Source organism: Salvelinus alpinus, chromosome 1 (assembly GCF_045679555.1).
Source record: "Salvelinus alpinus chromosome 1, SLU_Salpinus.1, whole genome shotgun sequence".
NCBI lineage: Eukaryota > Metazoa > Chordata > Actinopteri > Salmoniformes > Salmonidae > Salvelinus > Salvelinus alpinus.
The window spans coordinates 69,208,776-69,233,347 of record NC_092086.1 but is presented as its reverse complement, the minus strand read 5'-3'; the positions used below and the strand labels follow the sequence as shown (position 1 = coordinate 69,233,347).

The window sequence follows — 24,572 nt, the reverse complement described above, 5'->3', positions numbered from 1 at the left end:
TCTGCTTGCCTGGCCTGCCTCTCGGTGAGTATGTCTAGAGTCAACTCTCGAGGGTAAACAGGGACAGAGAGAGACATCAGCATTAAAAGGGTCTGATATGCAAATAGAATCCTTTTGACGAATGGTCTCATTACGATGGGGGGGATGCGGTGGTGTCTTTGTGGCTGGATGCCACTCCCCTGACAGTGTCAGAACACCAACACACCATCATCAGGCCTCCAGGCTATAGCTCTAATTGACTGTGTCCGTACTAAACGGCCCTCACAGCTGCTGGAGACGGAAGGGGACGTGGCTGACGTGTAAAGCGATACTTCAGCCTAGGCCTAATTTCCCGAATTGGTTAAAATTAGGTTACGGTCAGTAAGAATTTGGCTTATGGTTAAGGTAAAGGTCCGTTTTAGATTTTGGGATGCTGGTCCACACACAGGTGGACTAACTGATTGACACTTCCAAGGCCCCTCCTCCCCCAAATGACAAACACAGACTGATACGGGACCAACATAGCCTGCTGGTCCCAGATCCTTTTGTGCGGTCTTGCCGACTCCAATGGTTTGGCGTGACGATGACCATAGGGCTTGACAAGACAGTACAAAGAGACCAGGGACCAGGCTAGCGCGGTTAGCAGAGCGCACATAACAACTTACCGACATAGACACACCATAAAACCAAGACAACACATATCAGACATAACAACTTACCGACATAGACACACCATAAAACCAAGACAACACATATCAGACATAACAACTTACCGACATAGACACACCATAAAACCAAGACAACACATATCAGACATAACAACTTACCGACATAGACACACAGAAACATACACGCGTCACAGATAGGAATCTATCATATGTACTACCGCAGAAAGTCCTAATGCCAATCACATTCCTCAGTAACTTGTGATTCAACCAAACGTTTAAACTCTACTTCCTCATACCTCAAAACTCAGTCTTAGCGCTACACGGCCCAAGGTGATTCAGATGTCTACATTACGCCTAGGTTAGGTACGTGAGCACTTTTCAGAATACTATTATAGGCAAGCACCTTATGTTACACTCCAATCCCAATCAAATTCATACATGCCATGTCCTTAATACTACGGTGTGTTGCATGCATGAAGCACTATGGGATGTGAAGCCGACAGATGAGAAGAAAGCTGCACATGGAGGCACAAACGAGTGTAGAATCGCATCACCCTGAACTCGACACAATACTTCACCGCATTCTCAAGCTCTACTCTAACCGACCGTGAAGCTGCAGAGAATGCTACAGAGGGGAATAAACTGGTACGGTAGGAACAGCAGAGAACGTCTACACGTTTCACGGAGCGCTTGAATCTGCCTCGGTAGCATCAGGAATGCGTGCAGAGATTCGGAAGGATTTTTTCTCCGCATGAAGATCCCAATGCAGTCCTCCGGGCTTTCCGTTAAAAAGGTCATTGCTGAATTCCTCCCTGCCTACAATGACTATGTGCGCCCGCGTCAGATATGGCACCCTATGCCCTACGTAGTGCACTGAATGCCCAGGGCCCATATAGGGAAAAGGGTCCCATTTGGAACACATACTGCGTTTTCTCCACATTGCCAGTGAATGAGGGAACTAAATTACACAACAAGTGTCTTACCCAAAGAGTCCCCTGTGCAGGTGAGGCAGTTAGAGGAGGAACAGAGGACAGTGAAGAGCATGAGAACAACAGAACAACAAGGCTGCAGTACAGTGTGCCAGCGGCATGTTAGCACTGAGCAGCAACAACACAGACAGGCAGATAATGAGACGACGGGCAAGGCCACAGTATCCAGACACTGCACGTTAGACAGACAGACAGACAGACAGACAGACAGACAGACAGACAGACAGACAGACAGACAGACAGACAGACAGACAGACAGACAGAGACAGACAGAGACAGACAGACAGACAGACAGAGAGACAGACAGAGAGACAGACAGAGAGACAGACAGAGAGACAGACAGACAGAAACAGACAGAGACAGAGAGACAGACAGACAGACAGACAGAGACAGACAGAGACAGACAGAGACAGACAGACAGAGAGACAGACAGAGAGACAGACAGAGAGACAGACAGAGAGACAGAGACAGACAGACAGAGACAGACAGAGACAGACAGACAGACAGAGACAGACAGAGAGAGACAGACAGACAGACAGACAGTAAATGTACCTCAGTGGAGGCTGCGGAGGGGAGGACGGCTCATAATAACGGCTGGAACAGAGCAAAGGGAATGGCAGCAAACCAGGTGCTTGATACCATTCCACGGATTCCGCTCCAGCCGTTACCACGAGTCCATCCTCCTGCCAATTAAGGTGCCACCAACCTCCTGTGATGTACCTACACACATCTCAGTCAAACACACACACGGACACAAAAGTAGTGAAAAACGATTGTTTCCTTATTTAGTTGAACCAATCATCATTGACCTAACTGATAACCTCACACTAATCAGATATACTAAAAGTATTGAATATACATTTACACATCCAATATACACTGAGTGTACAAAACATAGAATGACCAGGTGAATCCAGGTGAAAGCAATGTTCCCTTATTGATGTGACCTGCTAAATCCACTTCAATCAGTGTAGATGAAGGGGAGGAGACAAGTTAAAGAAGAATTTGTAAGCCTCGAGACAATTGAGACATGGATTGTGGAAGTGTGCCATTCAGAGGGTGAATGAGCAAGACAAAAGATTGAAGTGCCTTTGAACGGGGTATGGCAGTAGGTGGCAGGCGCACCAGTTTAAGTGTCAAGAACTGCAACGCTGCTGGGTTATTCACGCTCAACAGTTTCCCGTGTGTATCAAGAATGGTCCGCCACCCAAAGGACACCCAGCCAACCTGACACAACTGTGGGAAGCATTGGAGTCAACATGGGCCAGCATCCCTGTGGAACGCTTTTGACACCTTGTCCATGCTCAGACGAATTGAGGCTGTTCTGAGGGTAAAATAGGGTGCAACTCAATATTATATCGTAAATGTTTTGTACACTCAGTGCACATTTACATCAGGAAACCCACAGGACAGCCTGCTTTTGACAAATGGCTGATATATCTACTTATACACTTTTAAACACAGATAATGAGTATAAGAATGAGAGTTTAAGAGGTTAGATGATACATACCCTGGCTATCCCTTGCAGTCGTCTCGTCAAATCCCCACCATTCATGTCCAGCTCAAACTACCTAGTCTATTGGCTGCCAATGGAATCCCAGTAAATCAACTGGTTGATCAATATATGACCCAGCAGCAAAGCCAGGCAGTCATGTGACTTGCCTACTGTAGAATACTGCAGGGAGTAGCCTACATTATTATTTTTTTTATATATATTTATTTTACCTTCATTTAACTAGGCAAGTCAGTAAAGAACAAATTCTTATTTTCAACGACGGCCTAGGAACAGTGGGTTAACTGCCTTGTTCAGGGGCAGAACGACAGATTTTTATACCTCGTCAGCTCGGGGATTCGATCTTGTAACCTTCCCGGTTACTAGTCCAACGCTCTAACCACTAGGCTACCTGCCGCCACTAGGCTACCTTCCCTGACCTGTCCATCCTCCTGCTACCATCGCCATCAGAAAAGGCACATGACTCAAGTATCACACAAGTGGAATAAAGTTGGAGACCTGTGCTTGCCCTTTGTACGGTCTTCACCACTGTTTATTACACTACGCCTGGGTCCCAAACGGTTCACCATTCCCCTATGGGCCCGGGTCAAAACAAAACGCACGGAATAGGGTGCCGTTTGGGACACAGCCTAAGTAGAGAGAAGAGGACATGTTCCATCACATCAGCAGCCCAATGAGTTGACAGCATAAGGCCAAGCATCAGAAGTGACTGACGTCTTAAATCATACACTGACTTCATTACCCCAGCACGAAGAACAACCACACACAAAGCTGTTGATGACGTGTACCGTAATCGCTAGCTACTAGCATCCGCCGCGGTGCGCTACTACCACGTTCTATCACATTATTGGTCTATAATAGATAGACTACTAAAGAAGCGTGATGCTCCCCAATCAGTCTCTCATTTCCACTCTCTCTAAGTCCTCGCAGAGTAAATGGAATGAAACATGAATGAAAGCAATGTGATTTAGATACAGTTGTTGGTTGGCTATGGCAGATCAACGGCTCAATGACACTAAATTAAATGAAATGCAGGTTGATTACACTAGAGCTGACGGAGCAGAGCGTGCGTCGAGGGGAAAGGCAGAACTTTACGTGAGAGCGTTGCCAACGTCTCCCTGGGCAAGTAACACAGTTTCGTTCTCACCCTGCACTGAAACAGTACGGATCATAATGAGTCCAATGGAAGGTATGAAGGACTAATATTTCATGTTTATGTTTTCAAAGAACAGACCCTCCCCAAAAAAGCTTTTCCTTTAATCTACAATAACTTTAAAAGCTTTTAAGGGTAGAGCGAATGAAAATGGTCCAGCTGTCGCTGATATGGAGCGAAATCGAGGATGATGACGATGACTCCCTTTTACCTTAAAGCCCAGTGAATACAAACAAATACAACACAATACTCTCCTACCTGAAGGGTTTAGGTGGTAGGATGCTGAAGCGGGTCTTCTCTAGCATCTTCCTGATCTTGTTCCGTCCCCCAGAAACAGTGTTGGCCTTCATCTTCTTGGTGGCCTTGTGGTCTGTGGGGAACTCCATGTCTCCAGGCAGGTCAGGGATGGAGAAGCGGTTGCCCTTCTTCTCCTGGATCTTGGGGATGTGCGGAACGCCATTCTTCTTCTCGTGAACGATCCGGCTCAGCAGCTCTTTGAACACTGGGGAGAGGAGAGGAGGGTTAGTGGGTGAATGGCAAGACGCAGGTCACAGAACTAGGGTTGTAAAATCCTGGTAACGTTTGCCAAATTCCCAGGTTTTCCAGAAAGTACGGTTGGAAGACTTGGGAAACTTGAGAAAGTTACAAGCATTTTGCAACCCAACACACGACCGGCCACAGATACAGACACAGACACAGACCCAGGTACAGACTACTGTTGACATCTGGCATTTTAATTGCAGATGGTCCTGCATCGTTAATGAAATAATCCTAGTTATGGTAAGAGGGCAGATTGTACTAACCGAAGATGTTGGTCTTGACTGTGAGGGAGAGGTGTGTGTTGTTCCTCAGGAAGTCCATAGCTTTGACGTAGGAGATGTTCTCAAAGTTCTGACCATTGATCTCCATTATCTGACCGAGGAAAACACAAGAGAGCTTCGAGTCAACTGCACTTGTTACTGAAACTACACCCACAAAGGGCATCTGAACAGCAATCTAAACCGTATGAAATGGAAGAAAAAAACATGGACTTCAAAAAGCAAAAGCAACACCGTTTTCTTTGAATATTAAAAGTACAACATAAAAACATTACAACACGAGTAAACACTTCCCCTACCTGGTCTCCCCGTTTGAGTCCAGCCTCCGCGGCCTTGCTGCCCCCCTCCACCGACTCCACGAAGATGCCGAAGCCCCTCTCGCTGCCCCCATGCAGGCTGAAGTAGAGCGGGGACTCTCTGGACGGTTTCTGCAGAGTGATCTGCCTCCACTTGGCCTTGGCTGCACACGCTATGTTCAGTAGCCTCAGGTGACCCTTCATTTTCTAAAAGGAACAGAACAGGCTTCAACACCTACTCACTCACTCACTCACTCAACTGATCTGGGCTAACAGCTAACACATCTGGCTCAACCGCAGAGTTGTTACACCCACAGACAGAAGCTCCGTACGTCTGTCTGACCACAGAGTGAAGCTGAAGGTGTGAGGCTTTAGTTCAGTGACGGTGTGAACACCTATTCATTATATAGTGCACTACTTTTGACCAGGGCTCAATAGTGCTTTGGCCAATAGTAGTGCACTATAGGGAATAGAGTGCCATTTGGGACGCACCGTTAAGTATAGACACAATATGGGAAAGGTGATCTTACTGTGGTTTCCAGCAGCTTCTCAAAGTCTTCAAGGAACCTTGTCATGGCTGGGTCACCTTCAAAGTCGTTGAAATGGTTGTTCACCCATAACAACACTATGCGTGTCACCTGCACAGCGAAACAAGGCTGTCAAAGCTTAGTCAACAAAATTCATAGAGAATCCTGTATATTTTCTGAAAAGCAGCAAACTCCAAACTTGAAACATTCAATTTTAGCAGAGGCTAAAGATACCTCTTGACTTATTCCACACTTTGTTGTGTTACAGCCCGAATTCAAAATGGGTTAAATATATGTTTCACTCACCAATCTACACACAATACTCCATAATGACAAAGTGAAAACACGTTTCTAGAAATATTAGCAAATGTATTGAAAATTAAATACAGAACGATTTCACTTACATTTAAGTTTTCACATCCATTTCTACTATGCTACTCCAAATCGAGCTCGGGTGCACAGAATTTATTTTGATCGTGCGTGAGATTTCACGGCAACTTGATTAGAAAGAAAAACACATGTCTATATAAGATCCTACAGCTGACAGTGCATGCCAGAGAAGAATCTATACCATGAAGTCCGAGGAACTGTCCATAGATCTCCGAGATAGAATTGTGGGAAAGGGTATGAAAACATTTCTAGTGTTGAAAGTTTCCAAGAGCCCAGTGGTCTCCATCATTGGGAAGTGGAAAAAATATGGAACTACACAGACTCTGCCTAGAGCTGGCCGTCTGACCAAATTTAGCAACTGGGAAAGAAGGACCTTGGTCAAGGAGGTAACCAAGAATCAAATGACCACTCTGACAGAACTACAGAGTTCCTTGACTGAGATGGGAGATCCTCTCCAGCACTTCACCAAACTGGGTTTTATGGGAATGTGGCCAGATGGAAGCCACTCCTGAGAAAAAGGCACCGTTTGTAAAAAGGCACGTGAAAGACTGAGATCATACGGCAAAACATTCTGTGGTCTGATAAAACAAAATCTTTGGCCTGAACGCAGAAAACCAGGCACAGCTCATCACACATCTAACACCATCCCCACCGTGAAGCATGGCGGTGGCAGCATCATGTTATGGGGATGCATTTCAGCGGCAAGGACTGGGAGACTGGTAAGGATAGGGGGAACAATGAACGGAGCCAAATACAGGTCAATCCTGGATGAGAATCTGCTTCAGAGAGCAAACAACCTTAGACTGGGGCGAAGATTCTAACAAGACAATGACCGTAAGCATAGATACAAAGCAATGCTGTAATGGCTTCAGAACAAGAATGTGAAAGTCCTTGAGTGGTCCAGCCAAAGCCCAGACTTTAATCCCATTGAAAATCTGTGAAAAGACTTGAAGATTGCTGTTAACTGCCACTCCCCATCTAACTTAACAGAGTTTGAGAAAATCTGAAAGGAAGAACGGGAGAAAATCCACAAATCCAGATGTGCAAAGCTGATACAGACATACCCAAGACGACTCAAAGCTGTAATCACCGCCAAATGCGCTTCTACAAAGTACTAACACACAGGGGAATGAATAGTAGATATATCTGCATTTAATTTTCACTAAACTTGCAAACATTTCAAAAAACATGTTTTCACTTTGTCATTATGGGGTATTTGTGTGTAGATGGGTGAGAGAAAAAAAGACATGACATCTATTTTGAATTCAGGCTGTAACACAAACATTTTTGGAATAAGTCAAGGGGTCATAGAGAACTGCAAGAGTTCGGAAATATGCAGTGGCTGAAAAAAAAATAAGAGTAGCATTGTTCCAATCTAAGCAAAGGTCATCTTCGCACACAATGAAGCAACCACACCGCAGACAGAGCTACAAACAGCGACTCTCTCTTTGAAGGGAAGGGCCCCTTTAAGAGGAAGAATGATTACACGACAAATTACATGCCAATACAGACTATTGACAGCACAAGACTAATCTTATGTTAAATCATTTATGCACTATGAGAGTATCTGGACGGGACAAATCCCCCGTACAACCAAGAACGCTGACCTGGCACAAGTTGTATTGATTACTGTGTAGTATACCCACGCCTTCACATAAGGAAGGAGGCACAACACACACACATGTACACGCTCACACGCACACACAGTACTGTACACACCGTGTCTCTGAGGCTGTCGACTTTGAACCACTCGAGCAGCTTCTTGCCGACTTCCATGGGGCTGGAGAGGAAGGTGCGGTAGGTGAGGAGGAAGTCTTCGATGTAGGTGGGGTCGACCACCGATGGCTCCTCCACCAGGTGCAATATCAAACGCTCTGGGGTGCCCTGAGTGGACAGACACACATTAAATCACGACTGCATTCCAACTCTCAATTCAATCCAATACAACTTTATAAGTCCCCTCGGCAGCAATTAAGACAGTATTTTCACCAAGGAGATCAAAGTCATTTTGGATATACTTTAAGAAAAAATGGAATTGGGTGAAAGGATAGCACTTCAAAGCAAACCTTGTGTGAGCAGTCACCTGACAAGAAGAGATCGCCACGGAAACCGAGTGTGTTTTTAGGGCAATAGTAATTAAAGTGAGCCGTTTTCAAATGATTGAAAGACGAGAATATAGAAGTGAGGATCAGATCAGCCACCCATCTGTACTGTATGTGTTTGGGGGAATGAAGGAGTCTTAGGAGATGAAGACAAGGAAAGCAGTCTAGTCCATCAGTAGATCAATAGCTGGCTGTTTACGGAGTCTTGGAGACCGATTAAGGGGCTGGACAATAGGCCGCACGCAAAAACAATAGCGTCTACAGGAGCGACAGCAGAACACGGTGGCAGTCACAGGTAGGTAGTCTCTGCATACATTCAAACAAAGCCAATTATGAACATTTTAAGACGATTTCTCAGACAGATTACACCCTAAACCTAGACTGACATGTAAACTCAATGGGGGGGGGGGGGGGGGGATCATCATTCAGGACTAGGGATTGCCTAATCTGTGTCCGGGAAAAAGGCCTTTTAACTCTTATATTTTGTTCCTCACCTTGATGACGATGTGTCCCTTCCTGGTGCCGCTGCGGTCCAGCTCGCGATGTTCCTTCACCATGACGATCTCTCCCTCCTCCTCCACCTTGTGTGTGTTCTTCTCCACATGGTTGAGGATCCGCCAGTAGTCCTCTTGGGCGATGCACACAAACTGGTCCACAATGACATGGGGACAGCGGGTGAACTTATAGTACAGGAGCCTGGTGCTCAGCACTAGAGCTGGGTACTCAAACAGTAACACGGAAGAACCCCGGGAGCAGGAGAGAGGCATGGCAGGGATGGATGACTGGTGGCTAGTGCTACTGGTCCAGCAATGCTAGTCTACAAGCGAACAGACTAGCTCCACTCCCTTGGCAACTGGTCCATCTATGATAGCATACTGCGGCTAGTGTTTACTATCTTGGTCCTGCTACTCTCCCCTAGCTAACATTCACCTGGCTGAAAGGTCAAGCTACACACCCCTGGCTGGCGTTCACCTTTCTGCCTGCGGCCGTCTCACTGAGCTGTCGTTCCGGGTGTGAAACAGTGACAGAAAACAACGCTTCTGGTGAAAGAGCTCTTCACGGAACTAGACATTGTTCGTGTAGAAACTGGGTAGTGACGGAGAGAGTAGCTCAAACCACTTCTCGAGCGGCAGGCTACTTTTACAACTGCTGTCTCCCATCTCTATATTAAGACCTGGTTCCCCTTCTGTATGACTAAGCAACAGCTCTTCAACCTAGCCCTCCTTTTGCTTGTGAAAGTCAACACCGTTTTAAAAGAGATTAAACACTATCTTAAGCACTTACGAATTGGAATTTCCTAACATATCATATGAATTGCAGATTGTAATATTTCTATTGCAGGACGTGACGTATCATAGAAATGGAATACGTCGTACACAATTGTGCTCAATTGCAGGGGACCCATTTTGGCTCTTGGGTGCTACTTTGAAAACTACTGGCTGAAATGATACAAAACCTCTGTAGCATCACTTACATTTACACCATAGATCCCAACACTACGTTTATACCACCCATCTCTGTATTCGCAAGGAATACAAGAACACCGCCTTCTTAATCATCATACCCTATTGTCAAAAGGGAATGAAAAGTTCCCATTTCATTTCTCGATGAGGCTGCTCCTTGCTCAGTATAATGGAGTTATCAGTCTGACAAGAGGTCGAGCGGGCCGCCTCGACCATTCACAGTGAAATGAAAGTCAGCGCCCCCAAACCGCAACCCTAATCACGATATAGTGTACTGCTTTTGAGCAGGATCCATTAGGGTCCCAGGGCCCGTAGTGCACTATACAGGAAATAGGGTGCGATTTGAGACTCAGGCCTAGGAGTCCAGACGCTAGGAGTCCAAATATCTCTGTGAGAGAAGAGCAACTCACCTGGCAGTCGTCCCCCTTGGTGCGCACCACTCCGCTCATGTACTGCTTGTCCAGGGAGGGGGAGATGCCGAAGCTGTTGCCCATGCAGAGGGTCTCCATGCGGCTGTCTGGGTGGCTGATCTCCACCGCCCCGTTCAGGATCACATACCACAGGTCCAGCTGGGAGGGAGGGGGGGGGGGGCACAGTGATGACAGCAGCAGTGCCAAACACCATCACTAAAACAGGGACTGACTGACTGGCTGACAGGATGACTGACTGACTGGCTGAACCTCATAATAGAGCAGACGCTTTTATGTACCTTCACTCAAAGTAATCATTGTTGCCTGGTATTATCATGTGTCTCTGGATGTGGTATACAGAGCTTGAGCGAACCGAAGACGTTCTCCAAAAGCGAAAGTGTGTTTTCCAACCTTGTGAATCTCGGCACGAACGTGCGTGGAACAGAAGACACCGGAGTCCCATATCAGACTGCAGACTAAGGGTGAGGTGTGTGTGTGCAGAACTCTGCAGGCGGGGAAGTGCTCGTCTAAGAGAGGAACATCTAGCTTATGTCCACAGTAACTCTGAGACGGCTGAACATGGCTTTTTCAACCATGAAGGCGATGACGGCTTTTTAAAAGCGGAACGCAGACAGGCAGAGCGCTATCACAGGGAAGCATTGTGAAGGACGGAGACGGAGGAAATGTGATGAGCTGCCTTGACCTTTCCCCCCCCCACCCTCCCTCTAGTATTTATTTCCTCTCCCCCTCATTGTCTCGTAGCAGCGTTAAGGATCCTGCAGTGCAGTGATGGCTGACTGATTCCCCCTTGATCTTCACACCAGCCCACAGCGGACCAGGCCAGGCAGCGGGTCTAGGAAACCTAGCATCGCCAACCTGTCTATCATACTGAACTCACATACCTCGTGTAGCTGTCCCCTGCTTTACACACATGCGCGTGTGTGTGTGTGTGTGTGTGTGTGTGTGTGTGTGTGTGTGTGTGTGTGTGTGTGTGTGTGTGTGTGTGTGTATATATATATATATATATAGACACCTGCTGCCTCACTTTAATAACGCAGATCCCATCCACTTGTGCTAAAGTAAGCGGTGAGGCCATTCAATGTAATATACTATGCTGTCGGCTGGGCACCGCCTTTTGCAGACAGCCGTGAACGATTCCCTTTTTCCCCGGGATGTAGCGTCATTCATTCGTTCTGTAAGTCTGGTTAAATGACTGAAGGCTGCTGCTCTGCTACATACTGTACATCCCATTCACTGGGAGATGAAACCTTGTGACTACAGGGTGAAACGTGGTGCTTTCGAGATGCGGTTGTGATCACTGGTGGCTGCTGTCATAGGCCGGAATAACGTTACCACGTAACCAGACCAGGGAAAACTCTGGGCCCTAGCTACAGCCCGTATAACTTCAACCCCGGTAAACGTCACATGGTCAGGGAAAACTCCCAGCTGTAGTGAGGTGGAGTGGTTGATCGGGGAGGTGTGTGTTCTGTCTATGGCCCCGTACCTCCTGTTTGTCCTTTAGGATCGTGGTCCCCGCCTGCTCCACCACCTCAAACACCATGACAGTACACAGGTCCCGCCGGACCGACATGGTCATGTTGGCAAAGGCTGGCAGCTGGTGCATGAACTCCAACAGTTGTTCTGGATGGGGGAGGGGGGGGGGGGGAGAGAACATGAGAGGAGAGAGCAGGGTCAAAAATGGGCTTAGCGGCGTGGCAGGGTGCTCGGTCGGCGCAGCTGAATTTGAGAGAACATTCTAGAGGCCCCCCCCCCCCATCGTGGCGGTGTAGATTTGTATTTTTTTGCATTTAAGCCAATTTCCTGCAATTCTACCAATTTCTCCATGCAGCGGTGAGAAAACGTTGCCGTTCTAAAGCTAATTTGGCCATGGCTAATGCTGTGCTCTTTTGCTCAAACACAATAACAAAATCTATACTGCTAAGTTCATTGTCTTGGGAATTTTCATTTCTCCCTGACTGTCTAACTTTTATTTTGGTGATTGTTAGTTCTCAAAGATGACATACAAAACATTGTAGGCCCGTTATCATTTCTACATACTTTATATCTGGTTTTGGTCTTTAAGTTTCCATCACCTTTTTAGGCGACCTGAAAAAAACGCTTAGGCGGCCCGCCCAATGATTTCAATGGCAGAAAAATCCCCAGAGAGAGAGTAAGAAATGGAGAGAAGATATGTGCCTACTGCCTAACAAGCCAACAGCAAAGGAGACTTTCAACCCATGCATCCCACAGCCTCCCAGGAAGGCCTCTCTCTGGGTCCTCTGATGTGTGGCCATGCAGCTTTCCCCCTCCCCCAGGAGGTCCCCTGGACTGGTCTGCTAATGAGGTGGCCCAGCTGATTGCCCGCGCAAACATAAAAATTAAAAAGGGAAGGCCCCGAGTGAGTGAGAGTGAGAGAGAGTGTGAGTGAGTGAGTGAGAGAGAGAGAGAGGAAGTGTGAGAGAGGGAGAGAGACCGCGAATGAGTAAAAGGGGGCATTCAGTGGAGAGTGTGGCGTGCAGCTCACCGATGTCGTCATCGTTGCGGTCCACGGGGTCCTTCTCCAGACACTCCCGGACAAGGTCTCTACCCAGTAGGGTGTCCGACGTCCTCTCCAGGTCTTCGTCCTCTTCCTCCTCCTCCTCAGAGTCCACCGCTGCCTCCGGGAGCCCAGACAGATCCACGTCACCCATCTCGCTCTCCGTGGCCTGCAGAGGTGACAGACATAACCATGGTTATTGTTTTAACTTACACAACAACAAAAAACATAACGTCAGAACAGACACCCTGTGCAAAAAAACAAGAGATTGCCAAACACGTCGCTAAGCATTACGCATACGCTAATTATTCATATTGCCCATTTTCTCCATGCTGTTTGGCCAGATGGTTGGGAGGGTTGAAAGGAGCTGGTTCTGAGGCCTACGGTCATTTCAGATCAACTGGGATTTGAACCCACAACCCCAGGTTAGGAGACTAGCTCTCCAGTCACTGTAGCAATATTGCATGCCATCTGTCTGCCCCCTAGGAGACAGTAACAGAGACTACACCTAGCTGCTCTGCTCAACTCAACAGCTTCCCTTAACACTAGAACCGCTAAAGCAGTCATTTTCACTGCTCATCAATACATTTTTTACACCGCCATTTTTAAAGTCATTCCCCCCTCCATCCATTACTTTGTCTAAATAAGTCTATATAAGACACTGCCGTTGTAAGAATCGTAGTATCACAAGCAGAACTGGAGTTATAACCCCGTTTTAGAAGGGCATTGCATTTTTTCCTGCGCTGCCCCTCCTTCTCCCGATAGTAGGATCTGCTCCGCTCCTTCTCCCGACAGTAGGGTTTGCTCCGCTCCTTCTCCCGACAGTAGGATATTCTCCGCTCCTTCTCCCGACAGTAGGATCTGCTCCGCTCCTTCTCCCGACAGTAGGGTCTGCTCCGCTCCTTCTCCCGACAGTAGGGTCTGTTCCGCTCCTTCTCCCGACAGTAGGGTCTGCTCCGCTCCTTCTCCCGACAGTAGGGTCTGCTCCGCTCCTTCTCCCGACAGTAGGGTCTGCTCCGCTCCTTCTCCCGACAGTATGGTCTGCTCCGCTCCTTCTCCCGACAGTATGGTCTGCTCCGCTCCTTCTCCCGACAGTAGGGTCTGCTCCGCTCCTTCTCCCGACAGTAGGGTCTGCTCCGCTCCTTCTCCCGACAGTAGAGTCTGCTCCGCTCCTTCTCCCGACAGTAGGGTTTGCTCCGCTCCTTCTCCCGACAGTAGGATCTTCTCCGCTCCTTCTCCCGACAGTAGGATCTGCTCCGCTCCTTCTCCCGACAGTAGGATCTGCTCCGCTCCTTCTCCCGACAGTAGGGCCTGCTCCGCTCCTTCTCCCGACAGTAGGGTCTGCTCCGCTCCTTCTCCCGACAGTAGGGTCTGCTCCGCTCCTTCTCCCGACAGTAGGGTCTGCTCCGCTCCTTCTCCCGACAGTAGGGTCTGCTCCGCTCCTTCTCCCGACAGCAGGGTTTGCTCCGCTCCTTCTCCCGACAGTAGGATCTTCTCCGCTCCTTCTCCCGACAGTAGGATCTGCTCCGCTCCTTCTCCCGACAGTAGGATCTGCTCCGCTCCTTCTCCCGACAGTAGGATCTGCTCCGCTCCTTCTCCCGACAGTAGGGTCTGCTCCGCTCCTACTCCCGACAGTAGGGCCTGCTCCGCTCCTTCTCCCGAAAGTAGGGTCTGCTCCGCTCCTTCTCCCGACAGTATGGTCTGCTCCGCTCCTTCTCCCGACAGTATGGTCTGCTCCGCTCCTTCTCCCGACAGTATGGTCTGCTCCGCTCCTTCTCCCGACAGTAGGGTCTGCTCCGCTCCTTCTCCCGACAGTAGGGTCTGCTCCGCTCCTTCTCCCGACAGTAGGGTCTGCTCCGCTCCTTCTCCCGACAGTAGGGTCTGCTCCGCTCCTTCTCCCGACAGTAGGGTCTGCTCCGCTCCTTCTCCCGACAGTAGGGTCTGCTCCGCTCCGCTCCCGACAGTAGGGTCTGCTCCGCTCCTTCTCCCGACAGTAGGGTCTGCTCCGCTCCTTCTCCCGACAGTAGGGTCTGCTCCGCTCCTTCTCCCGACAGTAGGGTCTGCTCCGCTCCTTCTCCCGACAGTAGGGTCTGCTCCGCTCCTTCTCCCGACAGTAGGGTCTGCTCCGCTCCTTCTCCCGACAGTAGGGTCTGCTCCGCTCCTTCTCCCGACAGTAGGGTCTGCTCCGCTCCTTCTCCCGACAGTAGGGTCTGCTCCGCTCCTTCTCCCGACAGTAGGGTCTGCTCCGCTCCTTCTCCCGACAGTAGGGTCTGCTCCGCTCCTTCTCCCGACAGTGCCCAGTTGATAATCACCCTGATAATTGCCTCGAAAACTGAACCTTAACCGAAACAACTTTTGTGCATATAACAAGTAAAGTATGATGGGGGAGAATGGGTGAGTTGATGAGCGAGGGGAAGCCAACGACGCATAATTATTTAACCAATTGTGACTGAAGAACAGTGCGGCCATTCAATTGTATTGGTACATTCTAATTCTAATCTCTAAATGGTTTGTACCCTGTATCAGTTCACTGAATCAAAGCAGTCTCATAAGTCTACTCTGGCCTCCTTGGAGTACACAGTGAGAGCGTGCATCATTTACAAATGGCAAGAAGACCAAGACAAATGGATGCGCGTGCTGCGTCAGCGCTGCTACACGATCTGATGAACGCGACTCCGACGGTGGGGGAAGAAATGAATCGCGACATGTCAGCACGGACGACAACTTCACTTCACCGTCACCGGCGAACAAGTTGCTGGCAAATAAAACAAGCACCGTGAACAAAGCGAGACGGGGGCTCCCTCTCCCTCTGCGCAAAACAAGGCGCCTGCACAGCCGCTGTACTCCACAGCGGTGCTGAGGAACGACCGGAAAACAGTCGCGCACCGGACAGTTGCCATCAACTAGGATACAGTACATTTATGCAACGCCTTATGCTCTTCTGTATAACACGTGCCGTTTTTCCTACGGGAAAACAATCCTAATGATTTCTACTCTATTCTGTTCCATAGGTTGGCGTGGACGTTCAAGATCAGACGACACGGCGAGAAGGAAGGCGCCCGCCGCTGGCCTGTCGCTGCTCGACTTGGCTGCTGTCAACGCACACGTGTTGTCCAAGCAGTGCATCGACAACACCCTGCCCATCAAGAGTTTGGCACACGGGCTACGTGGAGGGCCAAGGCAGTAGCAAAGATTCCACGTGCCAAATTGCGCGCAAAGCTCCCGGGGAGGAGACAGTGCCAGGTGGCCAGATGCACTAAGAGCCCAAGACACTTGTGTCACCTGCAAGCGACGTGTTTGTGGGAAGCGTGTTTTCAAGCCATTGAAAGTGGCAGGGATTTGTGTCGACTCTTAGGTCAAGGCCTAACTGCTAAATGAAATCCAGCTGATGCCATTGCGTGAAAATGCACACCTTGGTAGCATGAGCAGATAATAACTCACTATTTTGGACCGCTGTTCATAGAGACACTTTTGATCTGATTTCCACAATTTAATCAAGCACACTTGGCGCTTACAATTCCGTTTAAGCTACTGATGTTCTCATTTTTACATATAGCCTACAGTAACATAAACTAATGAAAACACTAATGTCTTATTTGAAATAAACAAAACCTGCACCTGCATTCAACCTTCATAAACACTACCAGATTATTATTTTAGCAATAGCATATAGGAAACGTATTCAAGTACATTGCTGACTGAATGACTGCTCATTAGCTTGAAGGTGGAGGGAGGGGGGGGGGGTCCCTCGAGGCCCAGCAGTTCTAGTGTTAAGGTCCAGGTATGAGTCTAAACACAGTCCTAGGTTGGATGATTGACAGCACGGTGAGGGTGCACGACTCAAGTCTTTATCTGGGTCAAGCCCTCCTATGATCTACTTACAACCAAAGTAGCCCTATTGAAAACGATCCATATATCCCCCAGTTTGACTGAAGGTAGACAGTGCTTCCTGAGAAGCACAAAAACGGTAGCGCACCGTTTTTTGAGATCTTACAACTGCCTTACAAGAGTTTACAATGGCCAAGTAGAGGCAGACAAGAACTAGGCTAAAGAAAGACTGTCTGTACAGACGGTGTGAAACCCTGAGAGGATCAGTGTCCTCTTCGCCTCTCTCCTCATCTCTGGATCCCTTGTGCTTTTGTCTGGGTGTCAGACTTTAGAGCAGCTCGGTTCTTTCAGCATGTGGAGGAGGAGGGAGAGCGAGAGAGACCCAGAGAGAGACCCAGAGAGAGACAGAAACAGAGTGAGAGAAAGAGACAGAAACAGAAAGAGAGAAACAGAGAGAGAGAGAGAGAGAGAGAGAGAGACACACACAGAGACAGAAAGCGAGAGGGAGGGAGGGTTTGGGCCCATGCAGGTCTCAGAACAGTTACCGGGGCAGCTCTAAACTGACAGGGACATCAGTTCCTGCTTGTGCAGGAGACTGAGCCAGAGCCATCACATCCGCCAGAGAGAGAGGAGAGCGAGGAGAGGTGGGGTAGAGGTACGGCTGGGTTAAAAGTATATGTAATGATGAGGGTTGGGGTGGACTGGAGTTAAAGGTAAGGGTGGGTGGGGTTAGCAATGATGATGCAGTAGGAGTAGGGCGGGGTCCTGTGTGCTCTGACCTTTAGCACACAGCGCTACAGGAGGGACAGAGGGGCCCCTCAGAACCACAGGAAGCCCAGCCAACACACACTATAATTAACAAACCTGGACGGAAGGGAGAGGAGGAGAGGACGTGTTCTTTCCACCATCGCTGCCATTGAGCTGGAGAGGCAGGGGGTAGCCGGGGAAGGGTGGGGAGAGGGATGAGGAGTGGCAACAAGAGGGCTAGGGAGAGCGCTTGGGGAGAGCTGGGTCAGTCATGCTGGGGAAGCCTCTGAGATGGCAAAGTCAACACCTTTTCTTCCTTCCTGCTTCACATGCAGATCCAGTACATTCACCAAGAAAGCATTGACTGACTTCAAAGTCATACAGTATTGAGAGAACAAAAAGGCTAGGAGCATTACTTAAAAATAATGGAACTTCAAAAGCTTTTGAAATGGGATGTTACAGGCCTACAACCAGGGTGGGAAATTAACTTTTGGGTCCACCAGCCACTCAGATTAAAAACTCTACAAGCCTTAATTACACCAAAAATGTAATTTAAATAACGATGAGCATGCTTTCTAATGTTTCAAAAACAAGAAACGTATAACTAGTAAGAAGTAAACAGGGTATATAGCTTCATTTCATTTACTTTTTGAAACCAATGTATGTTAAAATAAATCATTTACATCCAATAATAAAAACAGATAAATACTCCTACAACTGAGCATCAAGTCCTACAACAGAACATCAAGTGTTCTACAACAGAACATCAAGTGTTCTACAACAGAACATCAAGTGTTCTACAACAGAACATCAAGTGTTCTACAACAGAACATCAAGTGTTCTACAACAGAACATCAAGTGTTCTACAACAGAACATCACGTGTTCTACAACAGAACATCAAGAGCCCTGCTACAAGGAGTACATGATGTGCTCCTAAGTAGAAATGTAGAAGCACACAAATACATCTAGGAGAACGACAAAGTGAGTAAATTCAAGTTTTTGGGCGTGTTCCATGCTCAATCAAGCACAATCATTAGGCAAGACAAAAAATGTCAACTGGCCCTTTAAGGAACGGGCCGTTACCGTGGTAACTTGGGCACTAGCTTGTGATGAAAAAAATATCGGACTGCAATGTCTTCCAAGCAGCAGACAGTTGCAGCCAACACAAACTAACATTGTAGTGCTGAGCGATTAATTCTTTTTGAGGTCGTTTCGTTGGATTATACTTTGATTTTTAAATAAGAAATTATTATATATTTTTTTGTTGTTGTTGAAACATTACATTCACAATGCATTATGTGGGTTGAATGCTGTAACAACACCGAATAAAACAATGAATACAAGTCCCATGATGTTAGTGACTGCCCATTACTGCTTATCACTTACTAACCATCATTTATTCACATGACTTTATTTAATTAAATATTGAATTTGTTATGTATATTTGTTTTATTTGATGACTTTATGATTTCATTCTAAGTCGTCTCATCTCTACAGAGCTGCTGTCTGAAAGAAATCACTATTTTAGTAGTTGTTCAAAGTAAATAAGGCATACTTTTATGACTACTGAATACCAACTATCAATCACTTAGATCATGTATTTTCAGGTAGAGATACCTCGAAGCAACTGCTCTCTATGTATCCCATCTTGATCGCGCGTTCTTCTGTCTCTTAAGTAGCAGGCGTAAAAGAAACACAGACCGGACAAGTAGGCTGCAATGGATTATGGTCATTGTAGATAACTATCACGTTTTGTGTGCTAAACTATGTAGAACATTGGCCTGTTGGAAACTACAACTCCCTACTACATCGCAGAGTTCATGCAGCGCATTAAGCTCAGAGGGAGAGAAAAAAACGAACGAAACGGAATTCAAATAATTGAAGTGATTGTCAGAAAAATAACTGACACTTCGGATAATTGTTCAGCACTATAACATTGAAAAACAACCTAGAATGTGAACAAAACGATGCAACCGGCCAAGAAACACGAGGACAAAGTCACACTTTCTAGCCTTTCTTGTCAATTCGACCAACTTCTACATGTGGGCAAAACAAACTTAAGCGTTCCCAAACACTCCGTGTGACAACCCGCCAACGTGGCTGCTGAAATATGCATTCTTACCCCACTAATGACAAAATCTACCCGCATTTGGCGGATGATCATTTTAAACCCTGCCTACAACATCAGCTCAGTTGGTGAATGGTGAATTACATAATGTGTGTATAGACCTGGTAGATGTCTGATAGGCTACTGCTCCCCGAATCACTGGCGATGCTGCATCCTGATTGGCTGGGCGGCACATGCATCCCCTGGCTGTGGGGGTGGTCTGTAAGGTGCATCTTGTTGAGGTCTCCGGGAAGCTGCTCAGACACACAGACAGGAAGAGAGGACAGCTGTTAATACCACAGGACACACACAGATGAACACGCGCACACAAATACACACACAGACACACATAGACACACATAGACACACGTGTGTTGTTGCAGCTGCCTTTGTGCGGTCGACTTGGCAGCATGAAGCTTGATACAAGATTTTTTATTTCATCAAAATAAAGGAGGGGGACGGAGACAAAACTTGAGAGGATTATAAATAATGGGGAGCGCGGGCGGCACTGACCCTCAGTGAAAGGTCATACTTCTTGATGGTTTGAGGGGGAAAAAAGAGTGTTATGGTTGCCGGATGACCTTAGGGAGACTGAGACAGAGTTGTGACAGTAAATCTGGACCAGTGACTGTGCCACAAATGGCACCCTATTCCCTGTTTAGTGCACTACTTTACACCAGGGTGCCATTTGGCATGCACACACTGCCTGGCCTCCCAAACTCCTCTTTCTTACATTACCTACCCAGGCCCACTGTCTGTCTGTCACAATGTCGGTCATACCGTTTGTCATAGCTCAACAGGCACTGATCAGCCGCTATGATACAGCCCTATCAATATGACAGGCAGCAGCTCACTGAATGACTTAGTGCCTGGATGCTTTCTCTCACAAACAAACACACACACACACACACACTCAAAGAAACACTAAGCAGTTTGATCTCGTTCAAGCTTGGCGACTTCGCTTGGAAGCTAAACGTAAGAACGCTCTTAATTAAAAAACAGAGAAGAAATCTATTTGTCGTGAAAACATTTAGTCGGTTATTCCTTTCATAACAAAGACAGTAAACCAATTTGTCCCCTGGCGAAATGAGAAGGGGATAAAAAAAAAAGATAAGCTGTAATTGAAAGAAAAATGTATCACTGTCGTCGTTCTCTTTCAGGACGCAGATTTGTTCTCTGAGATGGTATATAAACAAACAATCATCAAAGCCATAAGCTAACAACACAACACATCAATACTGATCACCTCACAAAGACTGGAGGACAAGATAAACTGCCAATCAACCTGAATAACGCCACAACAGCCCCGTGTTTCATCAACCAACCAAGCAAACCATCCCACCTATGAGAGACTCAAGAAACACACTAGTCCACAAAGGCCAATCAATCCAAAAGAGACAAAGAGCGGTCACCAATGCCTTGCTAGCAACCAAACCACACACATCCAACGTGACCCAGTTCAGCTTCTATATTCCATTGATCAGGTATTCTACCAGCTCCAGTCCAGCGTGCCCAGGTCTTACCAGTCCGCAGCGGGTGAGGGAGCTGGTCCGGTTGCGTCGACAGCGGGTGAACCTGCAGCACACTTCCTCCATAACCTCTGCAAGCTTGGCGCTGCCGGCCGGCCAGACAACAAGACACTCACCCAACGCTGGCGCCGGAGCCATCGCCGTGCCACCATGCAATATTAAACAAGTTAAGTCTACGGTATGTACGGGTGGGGGCTGGGCTGCCCCACTACCTCTACAACCCATCTCCCACAGGGCTGAGGAGTAGGGCTGTGACGACAACGGCATTTGGGGTAAAGATTCAGTGTCATGCAAATGTCCGCGATTCATGTCAGAATTGTCTTCTTTTTTTTTTTAAATAACTTTTTAAAAATAATTTCATAATGCATATTTGCAAATTCGCTGTGGTACACCTACACCTAACGAATACAACACAGCTTTGGTGACAACCACGTCTTCAAAAAAGAATAGTTTTGACCACTTGGAACGTTTGAAAAAGAAGCTTCTCCTCCCATCTGTGCCGTTCTGCTCTTAAAATGATTACCAACTTTACCCTATTCATGTAATAATGAAAACAGATCATGGGTAAAGTACATCTACTTGACTATAAAGTTAAATCTCCCCTTCACCAAAAAATGAATGTATTTAGATGGTTATACTGCAAAAAAATGTTTTGTTATTGTCGGTTATACGATTATACGATAATTGTGGGGGCCCTACTGGGGAGAGCCCATCCTCCAACCATGAACCAGCAAACATCTCCAACACACACTTTCCAACACACCGCCTGTACAAGGAGAGAGGAGAACCAGTTGCAATCATGAGAACAACACTCTACTCAATAACACCTAGTTGGAGCTGCAGAAATCATACACTGACCAGAAGGTTAGACAAATGGTCATTGACCAGACAGACAGGAGACAGACAAATAGGTCTCCTGGATGGGCTGGGCTCTCCCACCTCAGTCCTATGTAAAGAGACAGGCTAGTGGGGTGAAGAGGTCCAGACGGGGCTGTCAGAGTAGCCTAACTATTAAAAGTGTTGCCAGCCAAACAGGGGCCGGTTAGAACGGACTCTTTCTCAGTGTCTCTATCAGCGCTAGAGGGGCGGTCCATTCTGTTTATTCCACAGCCAGGTGGGTCAATATTGATTCCTTTATGATGGGGTCAGGTTTACGACAATGGCCAATCTCCCCCCCTGCATCCATTAAACAAATCTATCCGATTCCCAGAGGACAAAATTAATGTATGCATCCATCCTCCATGGCCTCCAACCCATGGAAGTACATATGGAACATATAGGATCTCTATGCGCCAACCACTCAGGTTAAAACTCACACCGTCAAACCACAGCAATAACAATGCTAAAAATATCTACAATCAGGAGCATTAGTGGTGACACCAGAGCGGGTGTTGATGTCACGGGGCACGGCAGCCAGAGTCTCTTATCCTGTGGATGAAGTCTGATGACATGTGGGCGGGTGGGATTGGCTAATGAGGGTGCCAGGAGGACAAACGGACCAATGGAAAGGGAAGACCTCGGTAATAGCTGCAGCCTCGTAGAGCTCATTTACATTTCACACCAACAGCAACTTAAATCGCACTCCAGTCCCCTCCCACATACCACCGGCTGGGGAGGGGCTCTCCTCCCATTCTGCTCATGAATTAATGACGGCCGTGTGGGGTGATTAAAAATGAATGATTGCCTCCTGCTGTATGAATTCATCACATCAACGAGGGGACGCGAGTCGAGCCAGGACCGATCCTTTAACGCTCATCTCCAAACATCCAAACATAGTCTGAAGAGTCACAACAGAGAATATGTCATTTATTCACTCGTGTTCTAACCTTTTCTTGAAAATACGACTATTATACTGAACTCATTTCATCTCCGTAGACTGGCTACAGTAATTAACTGTCGCGGGGTTGAACCTGCAGTCGCCTTGTTCCCGTGAGACCTCGCCTACGTCCCAAATGGCACCCTAATTCCCTTCATGGCGCACTACTTTCTGAACAGGTCCCTGTTAGGCACTATAAAAGGGAATCGGGCGCCATTTGGGACGCAGGGATGGTATAAAGCAGTGAGAAGCCGTTTGGGTGTGATGCTAGTAATGGCTCTGGTTCACACAGACAGGCTAACGGTCCAGAATAGGCCGCTCCATCAGAGGCAGGGGAGTTAAGGCACCGCTACAGGATCCCAGCAGGGGCTCCGTCATTAAAACATAGTGGAGCTTGCCAACTACCAACTAACTGCCTTACTGCTCCAGCTCACCACAGCAAGGGAGGGCTAGCGTTAGCCTATTTACAGAGACTGCTGGGCGCGTAGCGCATTCAACATGCACGGATCCACTCCATTTCTTTTCCAGTTTTCATCCGGGGGGGGGGGTTCAAAACATCATATTCGGTTTGATAGGAGAAAAATCCTCCCATCCCAAAATGAAAGACATAGGCTGAGAGAGATAAGCCAAAGGGAGAGGCTGTCTTCCTTTTATCACAGAGCCAAGCAGTCCACGGAGACAGAGACACGTTGGCCTGAAGGGTTGGCTGTGCTCGGGGGTTGAGAGAGGTAGGACTTCTGATGATGTCACCGGAGCCATCATCATCTGTCTAAATGATTCACTCCGGCCCCCTCCCCCTAGCGTCAATTACACTCCCAGACAAACATTTGTCACCCGGAGGATTGGACTGTCCCTCCTCCTCCCACATGGCGGCAGGGCGGGCACGTTAACCCTGGGCTGACTTTGAGCTGCCGCAGAGGGTGGGGGGGATGAGATGGATCCATTTTAGATGTAGAGACTGAGAACACTGGTTACCACTGATCTGATCTCCATTTCCTATGTATCAAGACAAGAGGTAACCAGTGTTGACGCTGTATTCATTTCGCAGCAGCGCACTTAAAGTATACACTTAAATGACTAAAACCAGAGAAAGTTTGTAGAAAATATTATTGACCTACATATAAATAATATCATCTTTGAAAACTAGAAATCGCCAAAATAAAAGTTAATGCGATGAAACCAATAAAATAAAACAATGAATTTAGGAGTACTTTTGGAATAGCTGGATTACCAACCGGGATCGCAGGGCACATGCCCAGGTTCCCCAATTGAATTTGTTATAATGTTTAAGCACAAGAACACAGGATGCCAGTGACATCCCCCACCCCCCTTCCAAGACCCTTGCTAAAAGAATCTAGGGGAAACACTGAAGAAGTACTGGTTTAAGATACCAACAAACTGTCCCAAAGCCACTTCGTCTCAGCCATAGCTATTTGTATTTATTATGGATCCCCATAATAAACGCCCCTCTTCCTGGGGTCCAGCAAAATTAAGGCAGTTTATACAATTTTAAAAACATTACAATACACTCACAGATTTCACAACACACTGTGTGCCCTCAGGCCCCTACTCCACCACTACCACATATCTACAGTACTAAATCTATGTGTATGTGTGTGTATAGCGCATATGTTATCGTGTGTGTGTGTGTGTGTGTGTGTGTGTGTGTGTGTGTGTGTGTTTTTTATTTGATCTTTCAC

The 24,572-nt window shown here is 47.4% G+C and overlaps 1 protein-coding gene across 4 annotated transcripts in view; it reads right to left on the bottom strand.

Annotated features, from left to right (window-relative positions):
• The window catches only part of LOC139584120 (rap guanine nucleotide exchange factor 6-like), a 133,458-nt gene that overhangs the window by 28,848 nt on the left and 80,038 nt on the right, over positions 1 to 24,572 (bottom strand). For all 4 annotated transcript variants that reach the window (XM_071415627.1, XM_071415636.1, XM_071415645.1 and 1 more), the window contains exons 8-17: positions 19,650 to 19,781; positions 12,833 to 13,013; positions 11,813 to 11,949; positions 10,309 to 10,467; positions 8,930 to 9,082; positions 8,053 to 8,217; positions 5,947 to 6,054; positions 5,420 to 5,623; positions 5,106 to 5,214; positions 4,561 to 4,804 (exon numbers count right to left, since the gene is read on the bottom strand). In XM_071415627.1, coding sequence (XP_071271728.1) covers positions 4,561 to 4,804; positions 5,106 to 5,214; positions 5,420 to 5,623; positions 5,947 to 6,054; positions 8,053 to 8,217; positions 8,930 to 9,082; positions 10,309 to 10,467; positions 11,813 to 11,949; positions 12,833 to 13,013; positions 19,650 to 19,781 — 1,592 coding nt within the window. The remainder of the gene's footprint in view (positions 1 to 4,560; positions 4,805 to 5,105; positions 5,215 to 5,419; positions 5,624 to 5,946; positions 6,055 to 8,052; positions 8,218 to 8,929; positions 9,083 to 10,308; positions 10,468 to 11,812; positions 11,950 to 12,832; positions 13,014 to 19,649; positions 19,782 to 24,572) is intronic.